Below are 23,784 nucleotides of genomic sequence, written 5' to 3'. Positions count from 1 at the left end.
TAGCATAGCCAACATAGCATGCAAAACAGCTAATTCAGATCTGTACAATCCATTTTAAAAATTCACTCCCTTATTTATCTATTCAAGTGTATTTATTTAGTAAAATAGGGGTAAAATGTTGAACAAGACAAACATGTTTTGACAGTTTGCACAAGTCAAGAATGCTCTGTCATAACAGGGTTTCCCCACAAGCGTTTTGTCCAGAGCTGAAAGAAACAAACACAAAGAATAGATCACATGTTGAAAACATTAAATTTAAACGTGCTTTCATTTGTCCTGAATTTCTGGAAATTGACTTTGTGATACCTGAATGAAATTATTATTAGTAATAATAATAATAATAATAATAATAATAATAATAATAATAATAATATTAATAATTCAACCATCAGACGTTTGCCAATGGTGAAAAGGTATTACTGCAGTAGGTTTTTAAAATCACAGGAGAATCCTAATGATATGCATTAAATTTCCCACTGTCCCTGTAGAGCACTAACTGGATGAGAAAAACAAGTCCTACCATATATTTGATGGCTTTTCCATTATTTTAAACACCAACACTCTCATCTGTGGTCCTGATTCTATCCTGGTCCACTTAAGATGAAAGATCAAATGGCATTAAATAAACTTGTGAATATGAAATTTATTAAAAACATAATAAATTTAAATTTGCACAGTTTCATTTCTATAAAGTGTAGTCACCTAACCTGATTCCAAACTTTCTGCCAAGGCATGACCTGTGTCCAGTCCTTGCCAGTATTTCTCCAACAGGGTATTCACAACCAATCCCTCGCACTCAACTTCCACTGCATACTGGGGAACTGCAATCTCTGAATGATCCTCCATGTTGAACACTGTCACTCTAAGTGGTTTATCAACCAGGAGATTGTAGAAGTCATCGTAAACTTGGTCATCCCAGGTTCCCTTTGATTCATCAAATCCATTCAAAGAGCACAAAAAGGCCTGAGGAGCCATCTCCAGCAGACTCTGAGGCAGTGATCTCACATCCTTGATGTCAACGTCAGATTCATTTCCATAGTCAATAAACAGAACATGAAGAGTATTGTCAGTTCTCTGAATTACCTGAGCTCGATACCACTTATTGTCACTGGAAAAAAGAGCAAGGCATGGACTGCCAGGACCAAGAGTCCCTGGGAACATCCTGTCCTGCTGTGCCTGTCCTGCTTCTTGAGCAAGCATTGACAACTTGCTGAGATCCGCAGTGTCAGCGTATTGACACCAGAAGAAATGGGGCTCTGCAATACAAGAGGCATATACACTCTCCATCTGGTTTTTGGAGGTTTTTGGTTTCTTGTACATGACGATGTTCACACTTCCCTCAGGACAAGAAGGAAGGGAAAGTGGTGTTATTTCTGAGTCACTGTGACCACCTTGTATAAAAGTCTCTGCCAACACAGATTCTTTGTCCTTAAGGATAACATCTGAAGTTGATTGTCTTCTTTCATTCAAAGTCTGTTCAATCTCTGGCGCACAGACATTAGCTATAGATTGTGAACTCATCTTTAGCTCATCTCTAGCACACATTCCATTGCTACTTTGGATGTTATTTTGCTCTGTTGTCTTCGTTAATTCTGATACATTCATTAGCTCTTCCGTTAAAAGGTCTTCATTTGGCACAGTAGCCTGTTCTGTGCTGTTAAAAAGCTGGTGGTCAGTTTGCTGCATGAAACTAGTCATCTTTTGCCGTGCCATCTTCGCTATCCTCTCTCTGACTTTAACATTTACATTCACAGATCCATCAAACAGTTCAACAATTAGTTTCCCTTTTGCCCCTTTTTCTACCACTAAAATGGTCAAACTATGGCCAATGGCTTGATCTGCAAACCACTGGTTAACTTCCTGTGGCACTTCTCCTGGAACATCAAACAGTCCAAGTGGAACAGCCTGTACAGGAACCGACCTGGCAAAATTTCCTCCAGAGGTAAAGGGGCGAATATCAGATCCATTCACTGCAAGTGTATCACCATAGTCCACAAAGTGCACTTTAAGTTTTGGAGACATTTCTAGTATTTTACCTCTGTACCACTGATTATCTGTGTACCTAGCAAAGCAAATGCTATTAAGTCTAAGTGGTTGATCTGTGCAGTGTGACTGGTCAGTTAGTTGTTTAACATTTTCCATCACTTTGTCTAAAAAATGAGAATTCCTGTCCAGTTGGCAGTAGAACTGACTAACATTCTCTGAAGAGGTTACCCACACTTTTTCTTTGCCACCCACCTCAATATTGTGAGTTGAGTAATTGTATGCATCTGATGGGACCTCTGGAGGAAAATGCATGTGAGCTTCAGCCTGTGCACATTTCTGAGCCAGAAGCTTGCATGCACTGTCAGATGGTGTTTCAATATCTACCACGTTAACTGGCAGACCTTCTCCATCAGATTTTATAGCTTTCACAACGCATTTCAATCCAATGTTTGACAAAGCACCTGAATCCATAAACTTCTGAAAATCTTCTAATGTAGCATCAGTCCAAGTGACAGCAGAGGGATTAGTGAAATTGTTAAGATTGAATAAACAACACTGGAAAGCCTGTGCTTTCAGCCGTAAGAAAGCTGGATCAATGGGGCGCAAATCTTGCAGAGGGACCTTTCCAGTTTGACCATAGTCTATAAATCTCACATCTACAACAGGGGAGTGGTGACTTGCAATGATCCTTGCTCTGTACCAAATGTCATTGTCTGGATTACGGGCGACACAGATGGAGTCAACAAGGGGTTGAGGGTATGCGGATGCATAGTGGTTTTGCAGGTCTTGCATAAGGAGTCTAAGAGAGTCGCCATTTTCTGTTGATTGACACCAGAACTTCTGTAGACTTTCAATGCAAGATACTTTTACACTGATACTACTTCCTACAGTAAACACATCATCATCACAAGCATTGTGCACCTCAGAGCCGAAACCTTTTGAAAGATGCCTACTGTTATACATTAGAGGGTCTGGATTTTCTGAGCGCCCTTTGATTTGAATATCATCAGTGTCAGAAGTGGGTCCATCATCCCTCTTGACATTGACTCCTATGTTTTTGGTGCTTGGCAAAGTTTGATCTTGTAAATCTTCAACATTTACATTGACTCTGTTCTTTAAATCCATGCATTGTTCATCTCCAAGTGAACTGAGAAATGATGAGGGAATGGATTCCTTCTGGGCAGTTGTTTCAGGTTCACTCTTAGATTGTGGACAAAGTCCTGCCTTCTCTAGAAAACAATTGTTTATGCAAGCAGCATTAGCTGCATAGAGTGTGACATAATAGACATCTTGAGCTATATTGTGGTGATCAAACCTGGCCACAACTGTCTGGTTCAGAAGCAGTGATTTCAAGTAATCAGTCTGGTCTGTAGTCCACCCTGTGCCATTACCTTTTAGTCCATCAAAAGAACAGAGATATGTGACAACTGGCATTCTCAGGAATATACCATGCAGTGGTCTGATGTCTCTAACTGGGACAAATTCAGTTTTTCCTTCATCAACATGCAAGACTTCTACAGCACCATCGTCAGTCACAATGTTTTGCTTTAGTAATGAGCGATGCCATCTGCCATTTATGCCTCTAGCAGCACATGGATCCCCACAGGTCTGTGGTTGCGCTGCTCCAAAATCTGAATTCTCTTCATAGTGCTGGTGGATCCGTTCTGATAATATCTTCACTGCCTTGGAAAAAATTAGGAGCTTGCAAAAAATGTTCTGTGGATCAGTTACCTCTGTCACGTTAATGGTTTCAAACGTGTCAGTTAATAGTTCTGGGTAAAAGTATTGGTCATGCTCCTCGAGTTGGCAAATAACATTCAAATTCTGTTCCCGTGTTGTACGATAGACCTCAGAAGCCTCTTCTTTGGGTAAATGTAGACACTTCAGTAAAAGGAAATTAAACTCATCCCCTGGGATTTTCTTTGCAACTCCATACTTACACATGTGCCTGGAAACAATTGGTATGTCAAGGAGAATCGTCCTGTCTGGCATTAGCACATGTTGAACCAGTCCCGTAAACTTCTTGCCAGGCAAAGACCTCAAAAACTTTGTGGCTCTTTCTGGCCAGTTATTCTCAACGGAGAGGACGTTTGCAAGTATACAAGATTCAATTTCAGGAGGAAGGAGAAAAATGTCATCGTGGGCCCATGCTAAAGCTTCACTCGTGGCGATATGGGGCTGTCCCTGGTCAATTAGAAAAACATAGTAAGTTTCACTTTGAATCAATACAATCCGAGCTCTGTGCCAGGTGTCACTGATGCAAACCAGACAATGGTCCCCTGGTTTTCCCTCTGATCCATAAAATTTTTTTTTAGGAATCTGAATTTCCTCTCTCATCTGCTCATAAATATGCTTCCTTCCATCATCCATGTTAACCCATAATTCCACAAGACCACAACTGGGTTTTAGGTTTACACTCGTGATGAGAACAGGTACTTCTGATCCTGGCGTTGGAAGCCCGGGAATTGAACACATTGTGAAGCTGGGAGCTCAAATATACCTGCAAAATCCAACAAAAATGTATTAATGTTGAAAAAGAATAGTGCCTCTAATTGAATTGTTCGCAAAAGATGAGAGGCCAGTTCAGTCACATGCTGCTTTATGTCAAAATGGCTGCCACATAATGATTGATAATGTCACTAGATCTGTACTGTCATCCTGTGGTATTGGTATTAGCCTATAATGCCCTTGAAATGCAATGTTGTTATCGCTGTACGATTTGACATTTTTTTGACACGACACTCTTTGTCCGAAAATAGCTTACATCTGTTGACCTGGCAACAAAATCAAAATGGACAACTTTCGCATAGTTGAAGTGGAAAAGCTTCAACATGTGGCACTGTTTACAGTCATTTGGTTATTATGGAAAACCTTTATCAAAAGCTAAGAATTTGGTTTTCTGAAAGAAATTCCTGGTGAGATCTCAAAATCCCAGTGGCTCATTTAACTGCCCTTAAAACTATTTAAATTCTGTCCATGGCACAGTAAAAAAAGGATTTTTTTAAAATCAGTTTTCTATGTTGCGGCTCTATTTTCTAATCCAAATAGATGGTAGGTGAAAGTGACATATGTATGTTATTTTGTATGACTCAAAAAAATCTCAATTCATTATAATGTAAGAGAATGTTAAATGATTTTAAAAAAAATCATAGATAATTGTACCTGATAATAAACATATGCATAAAAAACGTAAAATGTTTTTTATGCATGTGTTACAAATGAACAAGTGGGTTTGTTACTTCCAGCAGCCATCTTTATCTTAGTTAAGACAGGCAAGAAATGCAAAAAACAAACAAACAAAAAAAGGCGGTCAAACAGTCCCACCAGGATTTCGCAGCCTTTTTTTTTTTTTTGGATTGTTGTATTGTAGTCTTTTCTAAAAAAAACTGCGATGCACGTTGCTTTCATTTTAGCCATTTTTTTGCAATGAAATTGTGGGACCATAATTCATCACTAATTCATTAATTCTAGCACTCCACAATAGCCTTTCAGCAAATAAGCTCAAACAGTATCCTTACAAGGTACATTTTGAGCTTATTTGCTTTGAAAGAGGCATAGCACACTTAAACATGTTTTTTGAGCTGTAAACTAAATGATATGACTGTGCTATGATGATAAAAATTTTATAAAAATTGGCATTTCATGGGTTGAAAATGGCTCAACACGCCATCTACTGTTTTTAAATCATCCTGAACCTTGCAAGGCCAATGCTGACATCGAGACAATGATGGGACTTTATACTGATCGAGGCTCTTCATTCACAGGACTTTACACTAGTTTTTTGCTAACGCTCTACTTAGTATTTTTTTCAATTTCAGCGCAGTGGTTCGGACTTGTGCTTGTGACACCTGCAGAAGCACCACCAGACTGCATTCTTTCCCTTCAAATCCTCATATGGCTCGGCAGCAGGTCCCTTGATAGTAACACACTGCTATCTACGTTTGCTATCGGTGTTTTTCATGAGAGTGCTTTTCTCCAGCCTCGGGCACTGTTGGATCCGCCGGTTCGAATTGATATGGCCACCGCGGTCCTACACACGCAATGTCCACTTAAGGGGCCTCTGGAGTGGAAAAGACCTCCACCTCCAAAGAGCCCTCTATGGCATAGGTGCCCTGCAGTCACTGAGCAACTCCTGCCTCACACACACGGGAAGAGGATTCTGACGATTATGAGCAACTTTAAGTGTTGTTAAAATACCTACTGGGTTTTTCAAAAATACTCAGGAATTTATATTTGAGAAAAACTGATGCTTAGCTATGAGACTCAGGTGTAATGATAATACAAAGTGGAGAAAAAATGGGTCTAATTTCCATTCTTCTATCAAAAAAAGTCAGCACAAATATACACACTCACTGATCCCGTTAATCATCTTTCAGTTACTGTTGTAAGGATCTGTTTTCCTACTTCTAAATATCCTTCAGAATATTGTCAATTCTCGAGACTTCTGGCCTCTTTATATCTAAATCCACTCATTACTAGGTGACTGCTACCACAACTCTATAGGAGATGACAAACACTGACGCACTAATACCTGATATAACTATACAAAGAGGCCCGGGAGTCACTGTAAGACTGGCGGTGCATCAGTACGAAACTGCAAATGCATCTTATAGAAGGAGAAAACAACCGATGAATCACATAAACACATGTTGAACACAGGAAACCTGCCTCTGCAAAGAGGAACATACACAAATATACCCCCACTAACACTGATGAACTGATAAGAGACTTGTCACCGTGTTTGCTCATCGACACTTCACGCCAAGACTTGAGCTAGAGCGCTGAATAGACAGCTGACAGCCCCAACTTAAACCTCTACAGAGGAGTGCAATCTACACCCCCCTTACTGCGACCTACAGTGTCACTTATTCAAAGGTTGAGCCTCTAATTGACACTGTAAGGAGGTGCACACAAGATGGTCAATATTTCAAAAGCGTCTGTGTCCGACCTTTATCGTATGACTCGAAGTGGTCTTGGCCTGCAACCCTTGAAAAAGATACAGAGACAACTAGTGGCCCCTCATCTGAGGCTGCGTGTTTCTGTCAGCACTTGTTTAATTTAAGTATTCTTTAGAGGCTTTAACAGGTAAAACTATGCAGTGTTAGACCCCCCCGAAATGCAAAGATGCATGCCCAGAAAATAAACAACTAACAAGTAATGGTTTTTGTTCGTATTTCCTAACTTGTTGACCATTTCGTGATCGCTCAGGGCTCACCCACTGGCCCACACAACTCATCTTACCCAACAATTGACTTAGGCGAAATATATATTTTATTATCTCAGATAATCTTCACATCCACTTCCTGTTATACCATGTTTGCCTCGGTTGTCAAGTGCAGTTGAAAATTCAGCTGCTGGTTGTCAAATTGCACAAAATGTCACGCTGTATGTGATTTTAGATGACCCACCCACACACACCCACACACACACACACACACAGGCAGACAGACACACACAGACACACACACACAGACAGACAGACAGGCAGGCAGGCAGGCAGACAGACAGACAGACACACACACGTCGCTTTCCAGGTGTGTTACAGGGACTACATCCTCATCTTAAGCACTGCACTCGATTAACTCACAGCTACCTGCAACAACTCGCAGACCGCGACGTTAGGAAACATTACCGGTTCAGTCCTCCCTCACCGTGTGCGGTGCAGGCGACGCACCTCCCGCTCTCGCTGAATTCAATCGCGGTTGAATGGCACGTGGAGGTGGGCGTGCGCTCGCGAGGGGGGTTTTAGAGGCCTTGATTGCACGCACCGTCCTCCGCGCGGTCAACAATGCACCGAAAAATGCGTGCAAGAGACCAAGCGGTCGGAGTTTGACAGTTGAAATATGGGCTGAACTCTGAAACAAACAAACAAACAAACAAACAAACAAACAAAGAAACCCCCGTGAGATTTCATACTGCGGACACACACAGGTAGGCGGTGAGCGAATCGCACAGCACGCTCTCTGTTCCGTGTCTGGACGGCTTGTCACACCCACAACTGTCACCGCTCAAGTTCAGTTTGACAGCACTGTCCGACCAGGAAGTCTAAAGTCGGTCTACTGTCCCCCCGGGACCATGTTATGTTCGCGGGCTGCACACACAGGCAATCGCTCAATGGTAGGCGAAGTTTATAACAGTCATATTTGTTTGCGATCCAAAGATGCTAAAGTTTACCTGAGTTTTAAGGCGTTTTGTAGTCACTCGCTGCTGTAAGTCAAAGGGCAATACTGGACTTAAATGCGTGGTCTTGAAAACACTTGGTCACTGCTCACAGGGTTTCCCTAAATGCCACAGACTAGTGGAAAAAAAAAACACAGCATGTCCAGTTGACTTTGAGTTCCTACTGCACATCCCACAACTTGGTTGTCTGAGAGTCTGCCGTCATTTAGAGCCATATTATATCTATGTTCATGTACGAAAAATGTATGAAATATGTTTAATAAGACTTAACAAATCTTAATCGCAGTATAAATCAGCTAAAAAAAAACCCATATAGAAACCTGGATAAAATGTTTATCTAGAGTTTTGCATAATAACGCCCACTGCCGTTGCTGCTGAGCTGCTGGTTTCAGGCTGTAGCTTCCTGGCTAGAAGACAAAGGGCCCACATCTTCTTTTTTTCTTTTCACATGCCTGCTCTTCACATCTTCAAATATTAACCCTGCACACTGCATAGTTTTGAGATGATCACTCACTTTAAAAAAAGAAGGAACTCGAAGAATTTGTTTAGGGGCACGGAGTGATGGATATCATTATGATTCAAAAAGATACTTGGTGTTTTTTTGCAAAAGAAAAATTATTTGGCTATCTAATGCCTGCAAGTATGTCCATTCCCAAACTTTAAAAACTCGAACCTGCCTTTGGACTAAGAGAAAGAACTTCCCTCTTATAGGAAAGAAATAATATAATAGAGTACTGACATTACTGATATTTCTCTTCCCGTTAACTCTGTTTCCAGTGACTTGTTTCGAAATGAGTAAGAGGAAAGGCAAAGATATCAGTGATGTGACATCTGTCAAGTACCGGCGAGTGGCAGCTGTGGGAGCCAAAGACGTACCAGATGACACAAACCATCAGGGGCCATCTCCCGGCAGCTCAACTGACTCGACCACGGTCAGTAATTTCCCCATGAAACGCTTCCTCTCCGTAGTTACTTCTCAGCAGCTCATCTGATGTTGAATAACGTTTTCTGTATCTGTTTTAGGGAGACACTGGCCTCATTGAAAGCATCACTCTCAAGAATTTCATGTGTCACCACTTGCTCAGCCCCTTCCAGTTAGGGCCGAATGTGAATTTCATTGTCGGCAACAATGGAAGTAAGAACCTTAACTCTAAATGTCGTGTGATCTGCTGTTGGCTTTGGCTTGTATGTTTAACGCATCCCAACCCAGCCAGGGCGCCAGGCAAATCCATGGTATGTACTCCCTTGAAATGACAGCAACTTTGATCATCCTTGATCAACCAGAACTTTTTGTCATTTAATATCATACGGGAGTGTAACTGTTGTGTATAGGAATGATGGTCATGGTGTCCGATAAAACACAACAGTTGCTACTCCTGTAAATGGATAGAGAGACAGAAGGGAAATAGCAGTGCTTTATACTTACTACTTTATATACCTTATGATCTATTACTTTATACAGTGTATCCCACCAAGGGCTAAAGCTAATGATTATTTTCATTATTGATTTATCTGATGATTATTATCTTAGTTAATGGTATGGTCTGTAAAATGCCAGAGAAAAAGTTTTAAAAAATCAAAATTTTTCCCTAAGCTCAGTGTGACGTCTTCAGATGTTTTGCTTTGACCTGAAAATATTCAATTTACCATCGAGTTAGACGAAGGAAAGCAGCAACTCCCCATAACTGAAGAGCTGGAAGTAGGGAATGTGGGGCTTTTTGCTTGAAAAATTGCTTAAGCGATCAATTATCCAAATAGTTGCTGATTACTTTTTATGATTATCTGCCATTTGATTAATTAAATAATCATTGCAGCTCTAATCCCTCCTAATTCAGGTTGTCCCCTCTTATTATTTATTAGAAGAATAACTGTCTGACTAAAACATTTTTACTAAATTTATTGTCTTTCTTATCTTTTATGGGGAATAAGCTATTACTCAAAAGTAATAACCTTAAAACAATCACATCTGTTGCATAACAGGAATATTACATTATGATATACAGTACAGATAATATCATGTATGATATAGAATGCATATCCTTTATATATTTTGTCAGACATTAGATAATTAAAAATGCTCCTGCGTAAATTCATCTGTTGTTTCATTTCTTGTTCCTCTCTTGATGACTCAGAATTTGTTTATTCAAAGACAGCCCTCCGGATGCATATCTGTGGACGTGTGATTTGTATTTATCTGCATACAATCTATAGTTCTACCTGTGGACCAGTACCTGTCTGTGATATGCTCCCCGTGCGGTGATTAAATCCCTCACCTTTGTTGTTTCAAATTTAATGCTAAGGTGGAAAAAGTGCCATCCTGACTGCTTTGATTGTAGGCCTGGGTGGAAAGGCCACTGTCACCAACAGAGGAGTGTCGCTGAGGGATTTTGTGAAGGATGGTGAAAAGTAAGCCCGCGTATATAATGTTATACGAAATCAGGAACATCCCTCAATAACAAATGGATGTGTATCCTTATTGTGTTGTTGGAAATGCTGTATTTTTCTTCACCAGTAGGAAACTGGTACTAGAAAGCCATTCGATTTTACTCTGCTCTTTAGTACTGCAGATATAACAGTAAAACTGAGAAACAGAGGACCAGATGCTTATAAAAGGGACGTCTACGGCGACTGCATCTCCATTGAGCATCGCATCTCAAGTGATGGATGTCGGACCTGCAGGCTGAAGAGCAAATCAGGTGACTTTCCTGAGTTACAGATTCTCTTAATGCCAGGGTGAGTCTGTCCCAGTCTTATTAAACCTTCCCTAAATTTCAAATACTCCAGACACAAAGCACAAGACAAGACAAAGCACTTCAGTCAGACCATCTCCCAACGCTGTATACATTCTTTACTCTTGGTCGGGAATGTTCTCCTATAAACCTGCACGTTTGCGTTTTATATGCATGGCACTGTTTCACTGTTTTGTGCCGTCGGTGTCTTATATTTACGTTCACGTTTGCACTCGTGCTTTTCACAAGGTGTAAATGTGAGTTATTTTATAAATAAATGGAACTTGAACTGCACTTGCCAGTATGACAGTTACTGTTTGAGCTCACGGAAAAGTTTGCCCCTGAACATCGGCAAAAGGAGAAGTTTTCAACCTGAGTTGCGTGTTTAACCATCACATCATCTCTATAAAGTAGACGATTACTTCATCAGGGGTGGCTAAGGTTCACTCTGCTGTTGTCCTTCTTTTTCAATTGTAATGTGCAGGGCTGAAGCTAACTATTATTTTAATCAATCAATGCATTCATTAGTTAATCTACTAGTTATTTTTTTTATTAATCTATTCATTGTTTTGTCTGTAAAATGCCAGAAAACTGTTAAAATCTCTAATAATTTCCCACACCTCAATGCGATGTATTCAGATAGCTTGTTTTATGTAACTGTCAGTCTCAAACCCAAAGAGATTCGCTTTACTGTTATAAAGGACTAAGAGATGCATCAGGTCTTCGTATTTTAGAAGCTGGAATGAGTGTTATGCAGCTTATCTTCTCGTCTCCAGGGCAACAGAGGTTTTAACCAGATTACTTTTTACCATGTATTTTAGGACAATTTATTTCAAACAAGAAGGAGGAACTGACCACCATTTTGGATCACTTCAACATCCAGGTACCTATTGTCGAAGTGGAAGAAGTTACTTTTTTCTCTGCAGCTTTCTTACTACTGGTGAATGCGCAAATTTTATTTTCTGACATTTTACAGGTAGAAATTGTTTTTGGTTGTTGCATACACGTCCTTATTGCAGAATCATATACTTTAAGGCCTCAGCAGGACTTTTGATTGTGTATTCCAGCTGGATAACCCAGTCTCCATTCTCAACCAAGAAATGAGTAAACAGTTCCTGCATTCAAAAAGTGAATCAGACAAGTATAAGGTACAACACCACTGTGTTCGTTATGAGCTTGGAATTTTAAGATTACATTTGTACCTAGAGACGCTATTATGACGCTTTTATTATATTGTTTTTTCGAGCATGTTTAATAAATGTTGTGTGTCATTTTTAGTTCTTCATGAAAGCAACTCTGCTGGAACAGATGAAGAGGGATTACATCCATATCAAGCACACTAAAACAGTCACACGACAGCAGGTTGAGAGACAAGAGGAGGTACACAAACCTCTTACCATTGATTTTTCACATTAGATATTTGGGTATCAGTTCAGTAATTTACAGGTGTAAATTTTCTGACAAAGTCCTAACGTTGTCAACCAAGAAGTTCATGAAGGGTAATATCTACTTAATGTATAGTACTTCTTTATTAGTTTAACACAGTGGAAGATTTTTAGGCACTTCATATCATTTCACATCTTTAAAAAAGTATCCCAAAAACCTATTTGTTTTCTTTGGCTTTCTCTTGATTTTATGCTTTTTATATTGTGTGTTGTAAACTTAATTCTACTTGTTGTATATATTGTCTTCTCTGTCTCTTCTATCTCCCTCTATCCCCTGTTCTTACTCCCATAAAGCACTTTGTACCTTCTGTTTTCAAAAGTGCTATTTAAAGTTTGTTTGCATGCTACTAGTGTGTTTTTCTATGAATAACATGTTCAGGATATTATCTTGCTGAAAGAAAATAGGGTTTTTTGTTCTAAATATTTTTGTCTTCAGTGTCTTATGGACCTGAAGCAAGAGTTTCTACAAAGGAAAGAGAGGTATGAAAACCTATCGTCCTTCAGTGAGATGAAGGAGGTTTTGGAGAATCTGAAGAAAGCAATGGCATGGTGTTTGGTAAGAATGTGCCTGTCATCAGTGTATAAAACAAACTAAAAAAACTTAATCAAGACTTCCATTGTCTGCTTTGTTTATAATTTCTTACAAGTGTTGAGGTATTAAAAGAAAGAAGAACATAAATAAGAAATTACCTAACATTCCCATTGGGCTCATAGTGTTGAAGAGACTGCTACACTTAAACATGATCAATGTACTTTTTTTATTATCACCTTCAGGTCAGAGACAAGGAGCAGTTGCTTCAACAGTTGAAGGAAGACATTGAAAAGGAAGAGAATGATTGCAAACATCAGGACAACCTTCAGCTCTGTCAGGTGAGTCATACAGTAAATGTTCCTCTTCTGTTAAATATTTATAAATGTTGGAGCCCTTCAAACCTTCACCACCATATAAACCGACTGTCTTTACGTCACATGCTGCATTTTCATGTTTACAGTAGTTGTGCTCCACTGAAGAACACAGGTTTAACATGTAAGTCAGTTAATTTAGACAGTGACTTTAAAGACACTTTCACTTTTTTGTCTTATCTTTCACAAAGACTAAGCTCATACAAGTAGAGAAGAAGCTTCAGTTCATCAAAAGCAGAGTTGACAGTCTGAGAGAGGAGAAGGAGTCTATAACAGAGGACAATCTCAAGTTGAAAGAGCAAATGAAGGTTATTAGCAAAGCTCACAAGGAACAGGAGGTACTGATTGGGACATATAACAACCTGGTTCAGTGTCTGTGCAAAGCTGTCTTTTTTTAAATTCCCAATATATCAAGTGCACGTCATTGATATTGGTTTAAGTGACATAATCTTTTCCCATAGCTTGTTTATTTTCGGGCTGTGAACAAACTAAAACAGTCAGAGCAGGAGCAAAATCTACTTCGGGAGAAAATTAACAAGGCAAAAACAAGGTAGGGTCGTAGAAAGGTTAAAAAAAAACTCTAAGTGACGTCTTTACCTTCATACAGATGCATGCATTCATTTGAAATCATATATTATGAAACTGTATTTTAGTGTCAGCCTGAACAGTGATGGAGAGACAGAATATACAAAAGGACAGAAGACCTTATCCAATGTGAAAGAGCAGCTTGCAGAGCTTGAGAACAAGTGTTTACAGTTGAATCAAGAGATCAAGAATAAACATCAGACGCTTTTCAAAGGAAAGGAAGAGCAGGAAAAGCTGAGGTATTTGCTTTCCCACAAATGTTCTGTCAAGGAGGTGTAGTTTGAGAGTAATATGAGTGAGAGTCAATTTTATCTACCCTCAAGTCAAATGTTATGATCAAGCTCTGTTTGTATTTACCAGACTGGAGGAAAGGAATATCCAGGTCTCGTACGAGTCCAAACTGAAGAAGAAGAATCAGCTTCTCGCTAGTCGGTCGAACAAACTGCAGCGGTTTGGCGATCATGTACCCGACCTGCTGTGTTCAATTACTGAGGCTAATGCTTCAGGACGCTTTCTCAAGAAACCTATTGGCCCAATAGGTGACTTTCTTTTTTTGTCTTTTGTTTACTTGACTTCCTTTCTACATTATGAAAAAGAGATTAGGTAGTACTTAAAGGAACAGTTTGATATTTTAGGAAATACTCTTATTTACTGTCTTGTTGAGAATTAGATGAGAAGATTGATACCACTCTCATGTCCGTCCAGTAAATATGAGGCTACAGCCAACGTTTGGTTAGCTTGGTTAAAGACAAGAAACAGGGGGAAACAGCTAGCCTGGCTCTGTCCAAAGGTAACGAAATCCATCTACCATCACCTCTATAAGTGTAAAACCATAAAACTACAGGAAGTTGCTTCCAGTTATGGACAAGAATTAGTGCCCCAAAACCACCGCTCCCAATTTTTCATTTTTACGTTTGGTTATTGTGGGGATAAAATAAATGAGATATAACTTGTTAATCAATGAGCTTTATAGGTGCTGGCAGGCAGATTTTTCTACCCTGTTTCCAAGCTGGATGCTAAGCTTCATATTTACCATAAAGACATGACTGTTGTATAAATCTTCTCATCAAACTGTCTGCAAAAAAGTGACTAAGCAAATTTCCAAAACGTTGAACTATTTCTTTCAACTTAATCAATCACTATTTTATCTCTAAGAGAATATTTTGTCAGCAGATGAATTGAATGATCTACTATCCTTTAAAAACTGCCCTATAGATAATTTGGGTTATTTCTGTGCAATCAACCTCTGTGTTAATCAAAGTGTCAAAACTACTGTACTTTTTTTTTTTCCAAATGTTGGAAATCATTTCATTTAATATCAATTCAGTTAAAATGTACACAGTGTAGCTGGAAGTCTGTTTGCTTTCAGGGGCGTGTATCGGTTTGAAGGATCCCACCTTAGCCGTAGCTGTGGAGTGCTGTCTGCGAAGCTTCATGAAAGCGTTCTGCTGTGACAACTACAAGGACGAGGCAGTCCTTCAGGAGCTGATGTCTCGCTATTATCCAAAAGGCCACAGGCCGCAGATCATCGTCAGCCCTTTCTCTGAAAAAGTTTACAATATACATGGACGGTCAGCAGCAGCATTTCAGATTCGTTGTCTTTTTTGCCGCATTTGCTTTTCAAGTCATTTGTCCAACACCTTTCAAAAGCCACATTTTGTTTTCTCTCTCTGGTGTTTTGTAGGAAAGCATGTCATCCAGAATACCCATCTGTGCTGGACATAATCACAGGAGCAAGCCCGGTCGTCATCAACTGCCTGATTGATATGAGAGGGATTGAATCAGTTCTAATAATCAGAGTTAGTATCTCACAAACACAATTTTAGGCTGAATATTGCATGTATGATTATTTTAGAAGTGATGGATTAGTTATATTTAGTTTCAATGGTTTTCACCATCTGACCTGTGTTTGATCGTAGGAGAAAGACGAAGCGAGGAGGGTCATGCAGCAAGGCCGGCCACCTAAAAACTGCCGTGAGGCCTTCACTGCAGAGGGAGATCAGGTGTTTCCAAACCGTTATTACACCTCTGACTTCAGCATGGCCAAATATCTTGGCGGGGACCTTGAAACTGAAATAAGGTAACTAAGGTGTTTTTATATCCATAGATCTGCAATAAACATCAATTATGGAAACAATGGTAAAAATGACGGATGAAAAAAAAAACCACAGAGACATGTTTAATGATTGTTTTAGGGGAAGGACTCAGAAAAAAATCCAACCTGAAACACAGGTTTCAGACTCTGGCAGATTCTGGTAGCTGTTTGTGTTTCATTTTGTCAGAACAAGCAGCAAACCAGTAAACGAAGACAAAGGAGCAGATGAGACATGGTTCATTCCCCATTAAAACCCATCTTGAACATAGTGAATATTACAAGTTGGTTATATGTAACAGCAAGAGGCTGTATGCAGAATTTAAATGAAATTGACTATTGACTTTTTCCTTGAATTCTAAATTAAATATCTTTAAAGGAAGAATTCGACATTTCTGGAAAAATGCTTATTTGCTTTGTTGCAGATAAGAAAACTATTGACACAATCTTATATACAGTACTCTGTATTTCAATGTTCCAGTGTATAAGTGATGACTTAGTGATTTTGATTCAGTGAAAATATTCAAAGCGAAACACTCAAACCTAAAGTATTATATTTTTAATGGCTGCACCCTAATGTCAAATAGAAACGACCTGAGGGTTCAAAAGAGCAAATAATGTGGCTGATTTGTGGAAACTTGAGAACCAGCGCAGTACTGTACATTTAGAAGTGAGGTACTTTTACGACCGTGTGGATCCTTGATTTGAGATGAAATCCATCGTGCCTGTCACAGTATGTTGGCGTCAGACCTGGAGAATCACCAGGCTCAGCTGTCCAGGTTTCATCTCCACGTGACCTCTGTGACTGAGGACATCATGAGCATGGAGAACAGTCTGAACAGCACCATCATGACCCTGAAGAAAACTCTGGTCAGTGACATCTGTGACAACCTGGTTTCACTTAACGGTACCGCTGTTTGATTTCCTTCTTCGCTTCTCGTGCTTTGAATTTTCTGTCTCCCTCCTCCTCTCGCTTTCTCTCTGCTTCCCTTTGTGCTCTTTGTGAGAGAAAGATTGATTATATTGATGCTGTTTTGACAAGACAAATTATTTCTCTGTTTGTCTTTGTTTTTAATGCAGGTCTCTGTGAATCAAGTCAGGGCAACAATAACTGAGCTGGAGACCGCTGGTGAGGAGCAAATCGATGACATCAGCTCCTTGGTGATAATCTAGTTTTTATTGCTACTGCTTCAATACAGACATTAATCCCGCCATGGATTGTGTAGGTCTAATGTCTTCTGCTCAATACTTCTTGCAGGAAGAAGTTGCCCAAGAGAACCAACAGAAAATCAAGGAAGAAACGCAGACCGTTCATAAAGCAAAGAAAAAACTCGACAAGCACCAGAAAATGGCAGAAGACACAGAATGCAAGTACTCATCTGTTAGAGAACGGATTGACCAGCTTTCTGAGGAAATGGAGCTGTTGAAGGTACAGTATCACATGGCTGTATCACGTCGTTCAGTGACTAAAAATAGTTTCAGCAACCAAAAGATCATCGTCGAAATGCACCAGGCTGCTGGTGCAGGCACATTTCTGTGTTTTTGATGTTACGTCTGTCATCTGCTTGTAAGTCTTTTTGATCTGTGAGGTTTTTTTTAAATTTTAGAACATTATTTTTCTCTTGGATAATCCCCTGGTGTTGTGAAGTTATCTATAAGCATGCAGACCCATTTCATGCTAGGTTTTAAAGCACCAGAACTGGTGATAGTGAAATTGATTACTATTGTTTTTTGGCCCGAAGGATGAGCAGCTGAAACTGGAGGCAGAGTTCGCGAGACGTGAACGAAACCTCTGTATTTTAGAAAACAAACTGAAGTCTCATGAAGACAACATCCTAGCTATGAAAGGTGACCTTGCCCAAAGAGAAGAAGAGTTACAGGTAACAAGAGCTCTACTTAATCTGTTCAACAGAATACATTTAGCTGTTACATTTACCACAGGCTTTTTTAGCTATATATTTTATATTAAACCCAGTTGTTGTACTTAAGCCATATAGTGTCCTATTCAGGTCTGCTAGCAGTTAGTAAACTCAACCAAACAGATGATTTGCTGCTGCCAAAGTACTGTAGCTGTCACCAGTAAAATTCAGACGTCGCATGTGATGACAGGAACATGTGGCCAAAGCCTCAAAGATCAGTCCTGAACGGCAGCAGGTGACCGGCAGCACCAAGAGCATCGACACAGAAATCACTGGGCTGACGAGGAAGATCGAGGCGTACGAGAGCAGCCACGGCGAGCAGCAGCAGGTGGTCAGGTGAAAAATCACAGGCTTTCTAAAAACATCTGGGAGCAGGTGTTGCTTCACAGACTGATTTTAGTTGTAGTTATTGCAAAACACTTCTCAGAGACAAAGCTGCTCTGGGGCTATAACTTAATTTAATGGTTGAATCTCAGGGCCACAGTTTTTCCACAAGCAGTTTGGCTGACTGCAAATAAAACATCAACTATGTCAATACATACATAAAATACATGTAAATCAGTGGTGCAATGTAACTAAGTACATGTACTCAAGTACCACAGTTAAATAGAGATTTGAGGTACTTGTGCTTAGCTTTCTTATTTTCATTTCAGGCTATTTTAGATCTCTATTCCACTACATTTCAGAAAACATGATATACAATATATACACTCATTCAACAGTTTATTAGGTACACTTAGCTAAAACTTACGCAGTCTAATACAACAGACCTGCAATAAATCCTCCCTCATTAAGTTTATAATCAGTTTTTGTTGAAACTCATTTAGAAAGGTGTTATACCCACATTTATATCAGTGAGGGTAGGCTAAATAACAGAAACATCTCTCTGTATAATGCAGCACAATTCAACGGCACCGCAAACTACATGCTCCAAAATGATCATACAGCTGAATCAACACGTCTCTGAAACAGTTTCAACAAAAGCTGAACATCGTAACCTCCATCAGTGGAGGATTTATTACAGGACTGTTGCATTAGACTGCATTAGTCCTAGCTAGGTGTTCCCTATAAATCGCCAACAGAGTGTATAAAAGAAACATTGTACTGTTTACCGCTGTACATTTTTTGAGAGCTGTAATCCCAAGTTATTTTACACATTAAGATTTTACAGACAAACCAAACTTATGAAATATGATGCATTACGCGTTACTGATTTAACTACCCAAGAGTATATAAGATAGTTATAATTAGCTTCACCTCAACCAACCACAACAGCAACATCTACTTACACATTAACACACCAGTTATAATAATATGATAACATAATGTAATCATAGTATTACACTCAGAGGGGACATTTTTCTGCATCGACTACTTTACTTTTGATAGTCATCCAATTAAATTTCTTCCGCCGCTGACAGCCCTTTCTGCTGCATACCTCATTCCAATCATTTTCTGCCCTCGCTTTACATGTGCACGCGGTAGGCTGAAAAATGTAGGCTATGCCAATTCCCTCCCTCTGCCCTGATTAGGGAGTACGCTGAGGCCCTCACTCTCTACAGAGAGAAAACCAACCAAGTCAGAGACCTGCGGAGGTTCATCGATCAACTCGATCACATCATGTCAGACAGGCAGAGCAGATACAAAATAATGCGTAGGTAAATGACGGCTTACTCCATTTAAAACAATTAGAAATTCATAATTAATGTGCCTAACTGGCAGAGGAAAGTCCTGCTTCTGTCTGAATCTTCCCTCTTCTTCCTAAAGGTCTCTCTCTGTCAGATGCAAGTTATATTTCAACAACTTCCTGATAAAGATGAACTGCTGTGGCTCAATGATTTTTGATCACAACAACGAGACACTGTCAATCTCGGTACGTCTATTTATCTGTTGTGGTTTTTTATGAACAGCATAGATAGCATGTTTCACAGCATTTATTGTGTGGCATGATTGTTGTGGGTTTTTTTTGTTTTTGTTTTTTAATAATGGAAATACAATTACTGAGATATTTAATTACAACACAATTACAGTATACCAACCGACATCATACTGAAGAAAAAAGACTGTTTATTGCAAAAGACTGGTGAGAAAACCTTTAAAGTTAGTGATCATAAGACACTTTAATTTTGGCCAAGATGCTGACCATGTAATCGCAACATCCCCGGTCCACAAGTCCACATGTCGTCCCTCCTCTCTCTCATTTTCTGTCTCTTCTCGTAAATATCCCAAAAAAATCATGAACAAAGAACTGGAACTTGCCACAGGACCTACCTTTTTTATTTTGATTTATGGAAGAAAAAAAAAACCACTGGTACAAAGTACACCAACCTATTCTGGTGCATGTAAAGGTAAAACCCCCGGGCAGGGAGGATGATGGTGTGAGTGACATGAGGTCGCTGTCTGGCGGTGAACGCTCCTTCTCCACTGTTTGCTTCATGCTCTCCCTGTGGGAGATCACCGAATCCCCCTTCAGATGCCTCGATGAGTTTGATGTCTACATGGTGAGTGCACGGAAAGGCTGTGAGAATATGTAATACACGTATAGTATTGTATACAGTATTGTATAAAACCAGTAAAGAAGCTTAAGAAAAGTTTGGCTTTGACTCCCTTTTCTTTTGCAGGATATGCACAATCGGAGAATTTCTCTGGATCTCCTCCTGGAGCTGTCAGAGCGGCAGCACCTCCGACAGTTTATCTTCCTTACCCCCCTGACCACCAGGTGACCCTCTACTTGATGTTTGTCTGTGTTTACACGCTGTTCTGTCCATTGTTTGAACTTTTGCTTTTTACATAACTTCTTTAAAGTCCCCCAACACCCAAAAATGTGTTTTGCTCATTTTTACTTTACTTGGATGTTTGATGGTCACTGTGTAGAATGACGTATGTGCGGAGTTTGACACTAGAAGGGTGTTTTTCAAATTTTTATCATTCATTTATTCGGTGTGTTTTCCTATCTATATAAATGAATTTAATTTTATTGAGTTTGTCTTTTAATAGTTTTTAATTGCATTATTTTTTTATTTGCAAAACCATGAAAAACTCGACTACGTTGGCAAACTCTGGCTGCCCTATCTTCTTCATATCCTGCCAGTTCGGGTTTCTGTTGTCCTTCTTTCTCTAGCGTCTTAACTCATTGTGTCATTAATGTTTGATGACTAATCAAATGAACCCGTGATTGGTGTCTTTCAGTAGTCTACCCAGAACCAGGCTCATCAAAATCCACCAGCTTCAAGATCCAGAAGGAAACCGGAGTGAAACGGGGAGGAAGATGTTTGAAATGAGCTCCAGTGACTGAAACATGAACAGTGACGGATGTATGTGAAGAATGTATATTTCAGTATTACTGTATGTGTCTGGGAGTCGCTGCATGTAAATGTCTTTCCACTTGTGTGTTTGCGGGGGTAAATTCACGAGTAAACTATAAGACCATCTTGTGTTGGGATCACACCAGCTGCGATGCCGACCCATGAGTACTCTGTAGTGATTGCTACATTATTACATGAGCAGTCCGTAGTCATGGGTCAGATCGCATCCATCTTCTAACGCAGCCTTCATTTTGATCTCGACTACACACCTGTAAAGTTTCATGACGGTACCCCGCACAGTCGTGACGCTATTGTGGAGACAAAATCTTTCCACAGACAGACAGACAGAAATATCAGACCCTGCCAAAGTGTTCAAAACCGCCTCCGTGGCAGTTCCCGCTACAGTGGGTGTCTCCAGGACCACATTTTGCCATGATCACACACACAGACTCGCAAGGTGAAAACAATACCAGCCCCGCTGTTGCGGCCGACAATGATGTATGTGAACTTATCCCATTAACGTTTTATTGTTGTTTTTGCTCTGCCCAGGAAGACCGGGGACTTTTAGGGATGAGAGTGTTGAGTAGTTTTTCAGTTAAACCTTTTCTGTTCCGCTTGGGTGTAAACAGCATTAGTGCCTCTGGGGCACTAATGCTAGCCTGGACTCTGATTTTTGGTATTAATATTCCGAATATTTATTATCTGCACAGGGTTACGGGGGTTGGAAAAAAAGCAAAAAAAGACGTTCCTATGGAGTCATATAACTAACTTTGAGATCTCTGCTAAGTGAACTAGTAATGGTGAGCAATGCAGACGTCCAGAACAACACAGGACATTGTATGTTATGTGTTAAAGGTCACACACTGTATAACTTGAAATCTTAAGTGTGCTTGTCCTCACTAGGCAATGACTGTTGTCATTTTAACTCTTGTGTTTTTATGAAATTTTGTAGGCAATACGGCTCTGAGTAATGATGACGTAGTTAATCACTGGAGTTATTTTATATTTCTTTTTCTCTTAATTTTAGGGTTGAATGTGTTTGTTGACAGTTTTAGTTGATGATATTAACTTTTTACTTGTAATGTTTTTCATAAAACGTTAACAGTATCTTTAAAAATGGTACACCGAAAATGTTTTTTTAAACTTTACTGTTTGTTTTTGTTTTTTTACCTCAGCAGTCTGGTACCAAAAGACTTGAACACTCAGTGAACCCAGGACTCTACTGAACGTGTCAGTGTTAATATTTTTTACAAGAGGCAACGTTTGCTCCTGTTCACTGTTTGAAGTTAATTATATTTGGGATCTATGGCACCAACACTGTGCACAACTGCTCTCCAGTTCTCTCCCCTGTTAAAAAAAAAACGCTCATTGTTTCTCATCCAGCAGCTGTTAACTGTCATTTCTGTGAGAACCTGTAACCACTGTTACAAAACAAATACATACATTTTAAGTAAAACCTTAACAACTTTTGTATGGATCATACGTTTCATACACACAGGACTATTCATTCATGCATTTCATTTGTCCATCCATACACAGCAACATATATTCAGCACAGTCTTAAAGTAAAAGGCACGACTGGTATTCATTTCTTTCTTTCCATTAACTGCACCTGTCAGATTGTGTCTTTTGAAAAAGCCTGTTGATGGTTTATTAATTTTAATCACTACAGAATTAAGTTTGGGTGCAACACATGCCACATGTATAAAAGAATACAGTCACTTGTATTATGATTTTTCATCTTTGATATAAACATTTACCAGACAAAGAATCTGACATGAGGACTGGACTGAAATGAGTAAATAATATAGACATTAATAATGTGATGGTTGGTTTCTGTTATGTTGAAGACAGAACAGTGAAAAGCTTCTGCGACCTCCACTACTGGAAGTGGACTACAAGCAGACACTCAGTCCATGCTTGCATAGCCTAAAAATGGGGAAGCAAAACTGTTGAAAGAGAATTTCTGCCGTATCTTTAGCCCACATCAACAACCAGTCGCTGCCTCTCACTGAAACGCTCTTTCAACAGCTTTATGAGGCACCTCTCTTGAGGGTCCTGCATCTTTAATGACCACTGCAAACGGAATAAATTAGAGGATGAGACCTTTCAATAAAAAGTTTCTCCTTACAAAAAAGTTTTAGGAATGCAGTGTGTCCAGTAAACATATATGAGCCCACCCCCCCAACACACACCTACCCACGCCCTTTTTGCTGCTTTGGAAGTGGAGCCCCTCTCACAAGGTCCCCGGCCCAGAGAGTGAGCTCCCAGCATCAGGGTATAAAGCCAAGACTGTACTCATTTTGCAGTGCTTTTCATTTCTGTAAACATGTTGATATGTACCGAGTAAAGTTATTTAAGTCTAAATCAAATAAGCAGCCTGAAAAAGAAGCCAGTTTCAGATCATTATGGGTAATAACGCATGAGTACCGTGCCTAATGACGGCAGCCTCTCCTCCAGATTAAGGGGCAGCAGTACAATTAAAATCATGAGGGAATGGACGCGCCATAAATATATTTCTGCTCATCCCAGAAGTCACCGAAGCAAAACGTAATACAGTGTTTAAGTGAAAGCTCTTCCTCTGTAATTAGCCCACACCTGCGACCCAAATATCTTTTAAAAACTCAAGTGTCACACATA

The 23,784-nt window shown here is 39.7% G+C and overlaps 2 protein-coding genes across 11 annotated transcripts; one reads left to right on the top strand and one right to left on the bottom strand.

The window, feature by feature from the left end:
- Positions 1-74: 74 nt before the first annotated feature.
- On the bottom strand, positions 75-8,267 carry LOC120795213 (tudor domain-containing 6-like). Of its 5 annotated transcripts, XM_040136898.1 has the most exons (5): positions 8,161-8,263; positions 7,638-7,841; positions 708-4,486; positions 521-594; positions 75-206 (listed from the first exon to the last, which is right to left on the bottom strand). In XM_040136898.1, exons 3-4 carry the CDS (start codon positions 4,459-4,461, stop codon positions 548-550), a joined length of 3,801 nt encoding a protein of 1,266 aa, XP_039992832.1. In that variant the 5' UTR covers positions 4,462-4,486; positions 7,638-7,841; positions 8,161-8,263; the 3' UTR covers positions 75-206; positions 521-547. The 5 variants fall into 5 exon arrangements, with proteins under 5 accessions (XP_039992832.1, XP_039992835.1, XP_039992836.1 ...); XM_040136901.1 differs by lacking the exon at positions 7,638-7,841 and having other exon boundaries at positions 8,161-8,267; XM_040136902.1 differs by lacking the exons at positions 7,638-7,841; positions 8,161-8,263 and adding an exon at positions 7,885-8,024.
- On the top strand, positions 7,732-22,988 carry smc6 (structural maintenance of chromosomes 6). Of its 6 annotated transcripts, XM_040136905.1 has the most exons (28): positions 7,967-8,103; positions 8,944-9,098; positions 9,190-9,301; positions 10,467-10,572; positions 10,726-10,862; positions 11,717-11,835; positions 11,963-12,043; positions 12,174-12,275; positions 12,777-12,896; positions 13,115-13,210; positions 13,435-13,581; positions 13,705-13,793; positions 13,897-14,067; positions 14,189-14,367; positions 15,198-15,399; positions 15,513-15,627; positions 15,748-15,908; positions 16,655-16,790; positions 17,001-17,081; positions 17,179-17,349; positions 17,663-17,800; positions 18,030-18,175; positions 19,372-19,497; positions 19,607-19,712; positions 20,188-20,340; positions 20,461-20,558; positions 21,029-21,153; positions 22,320-22,988. In XM_040136905.1, the coding sequence occupies exons 1-27, from the start codon at positions 8,067-8,069 to the stop codon at positions 21,132-21,134; spliced, it is 3,390 nt and encodes a 1,129-aa protein (XP_039992839.1). In that variant the 5' UTR covers positions 7,967-8,066; the 3' UTR covers positions 21,135-21,153; positions 22,320-22,988. The 6 variants fall into 6 exon arrangements, 5 of the variants coding, with proteins under 5 accessions (XP_039992840.1, XP_039992839.1, XP_039992841.1 ...); XM_040136906.1 differs by lacking the exon at positions 7,967-8,103 and adding an exon at positions 7,732-7,917 and having other exon boundaries at positions 21,029-22,988; XM_040136907.1 differs by having other exon boundaries at positions 11,717-11,778; positions 21,029-22,988.
- Positions 22,989-23,784: the final 796 nt, after the last annotated feature.

The sequence above is a fragment of the Xiphias gladius genome, chromosome 10 (assembly GCF_016859285.1).
Source record: "Xiphias gladius isolate SHS-SW01 ecotype Sanya breed wild chromosome 10, ASM1685928v1, whole genome shotgun sequence".
In the NCBI taxonomy this organism is placed as follows: Eukaryota; Metazoa; Chordata; class Actinopteri; order Istiophoriformes; family Xiphiidae; genus Xiphias; species Xiphias gladius.
The sequence above is the reverse complement of the archived record's forward strand: the minus strand, read 5'-3'. Positions and strand labels throughout refer to the sequence as shown.

What these genes read in the sequence shown, in the direction of transcription:
- LOC120795213 (XM_040136901.1), bottom strand. Translation starts at nt 4,461, where the DNA reads ATGTGTTCAATTCCCGGGCTTCCAACGCCAGGATCAGAAGTACCTGTT. An exon ending in GGCAGAAAGTTTGGAATCAG is followed by an intron (nt 595 to 707) that starts GTTAGGTGACTA and finishes TTTCATCTTAAG; the next exon opens with TGGACCAGGATAGAATCAGG.
- smc6 (XM_040136905.1), top strand. Translation starts at nt 8,067, where the DNA reads ATGTTCGCGGGCTGCACACACAGGCAATCGCTCAATG. An exon ending in CAGGCTGAAGAGCAAATCAG is followed by an intron (nt 10,863 to 11,716) that starts GTGACTTTCCTG and finishes CATGTATTTTAG; the next exon opens with GACAATTTATTTCAAACAAG. An exon ending in AATCAGTTCTAATAATCAGA is followed by an intron (nt 15,628 to 15,747) that starts GTTAGTATCTCA and finishes GTTTGATCGTAG; the next exon opens with GAGAAAGACGAAGCGAGGAG.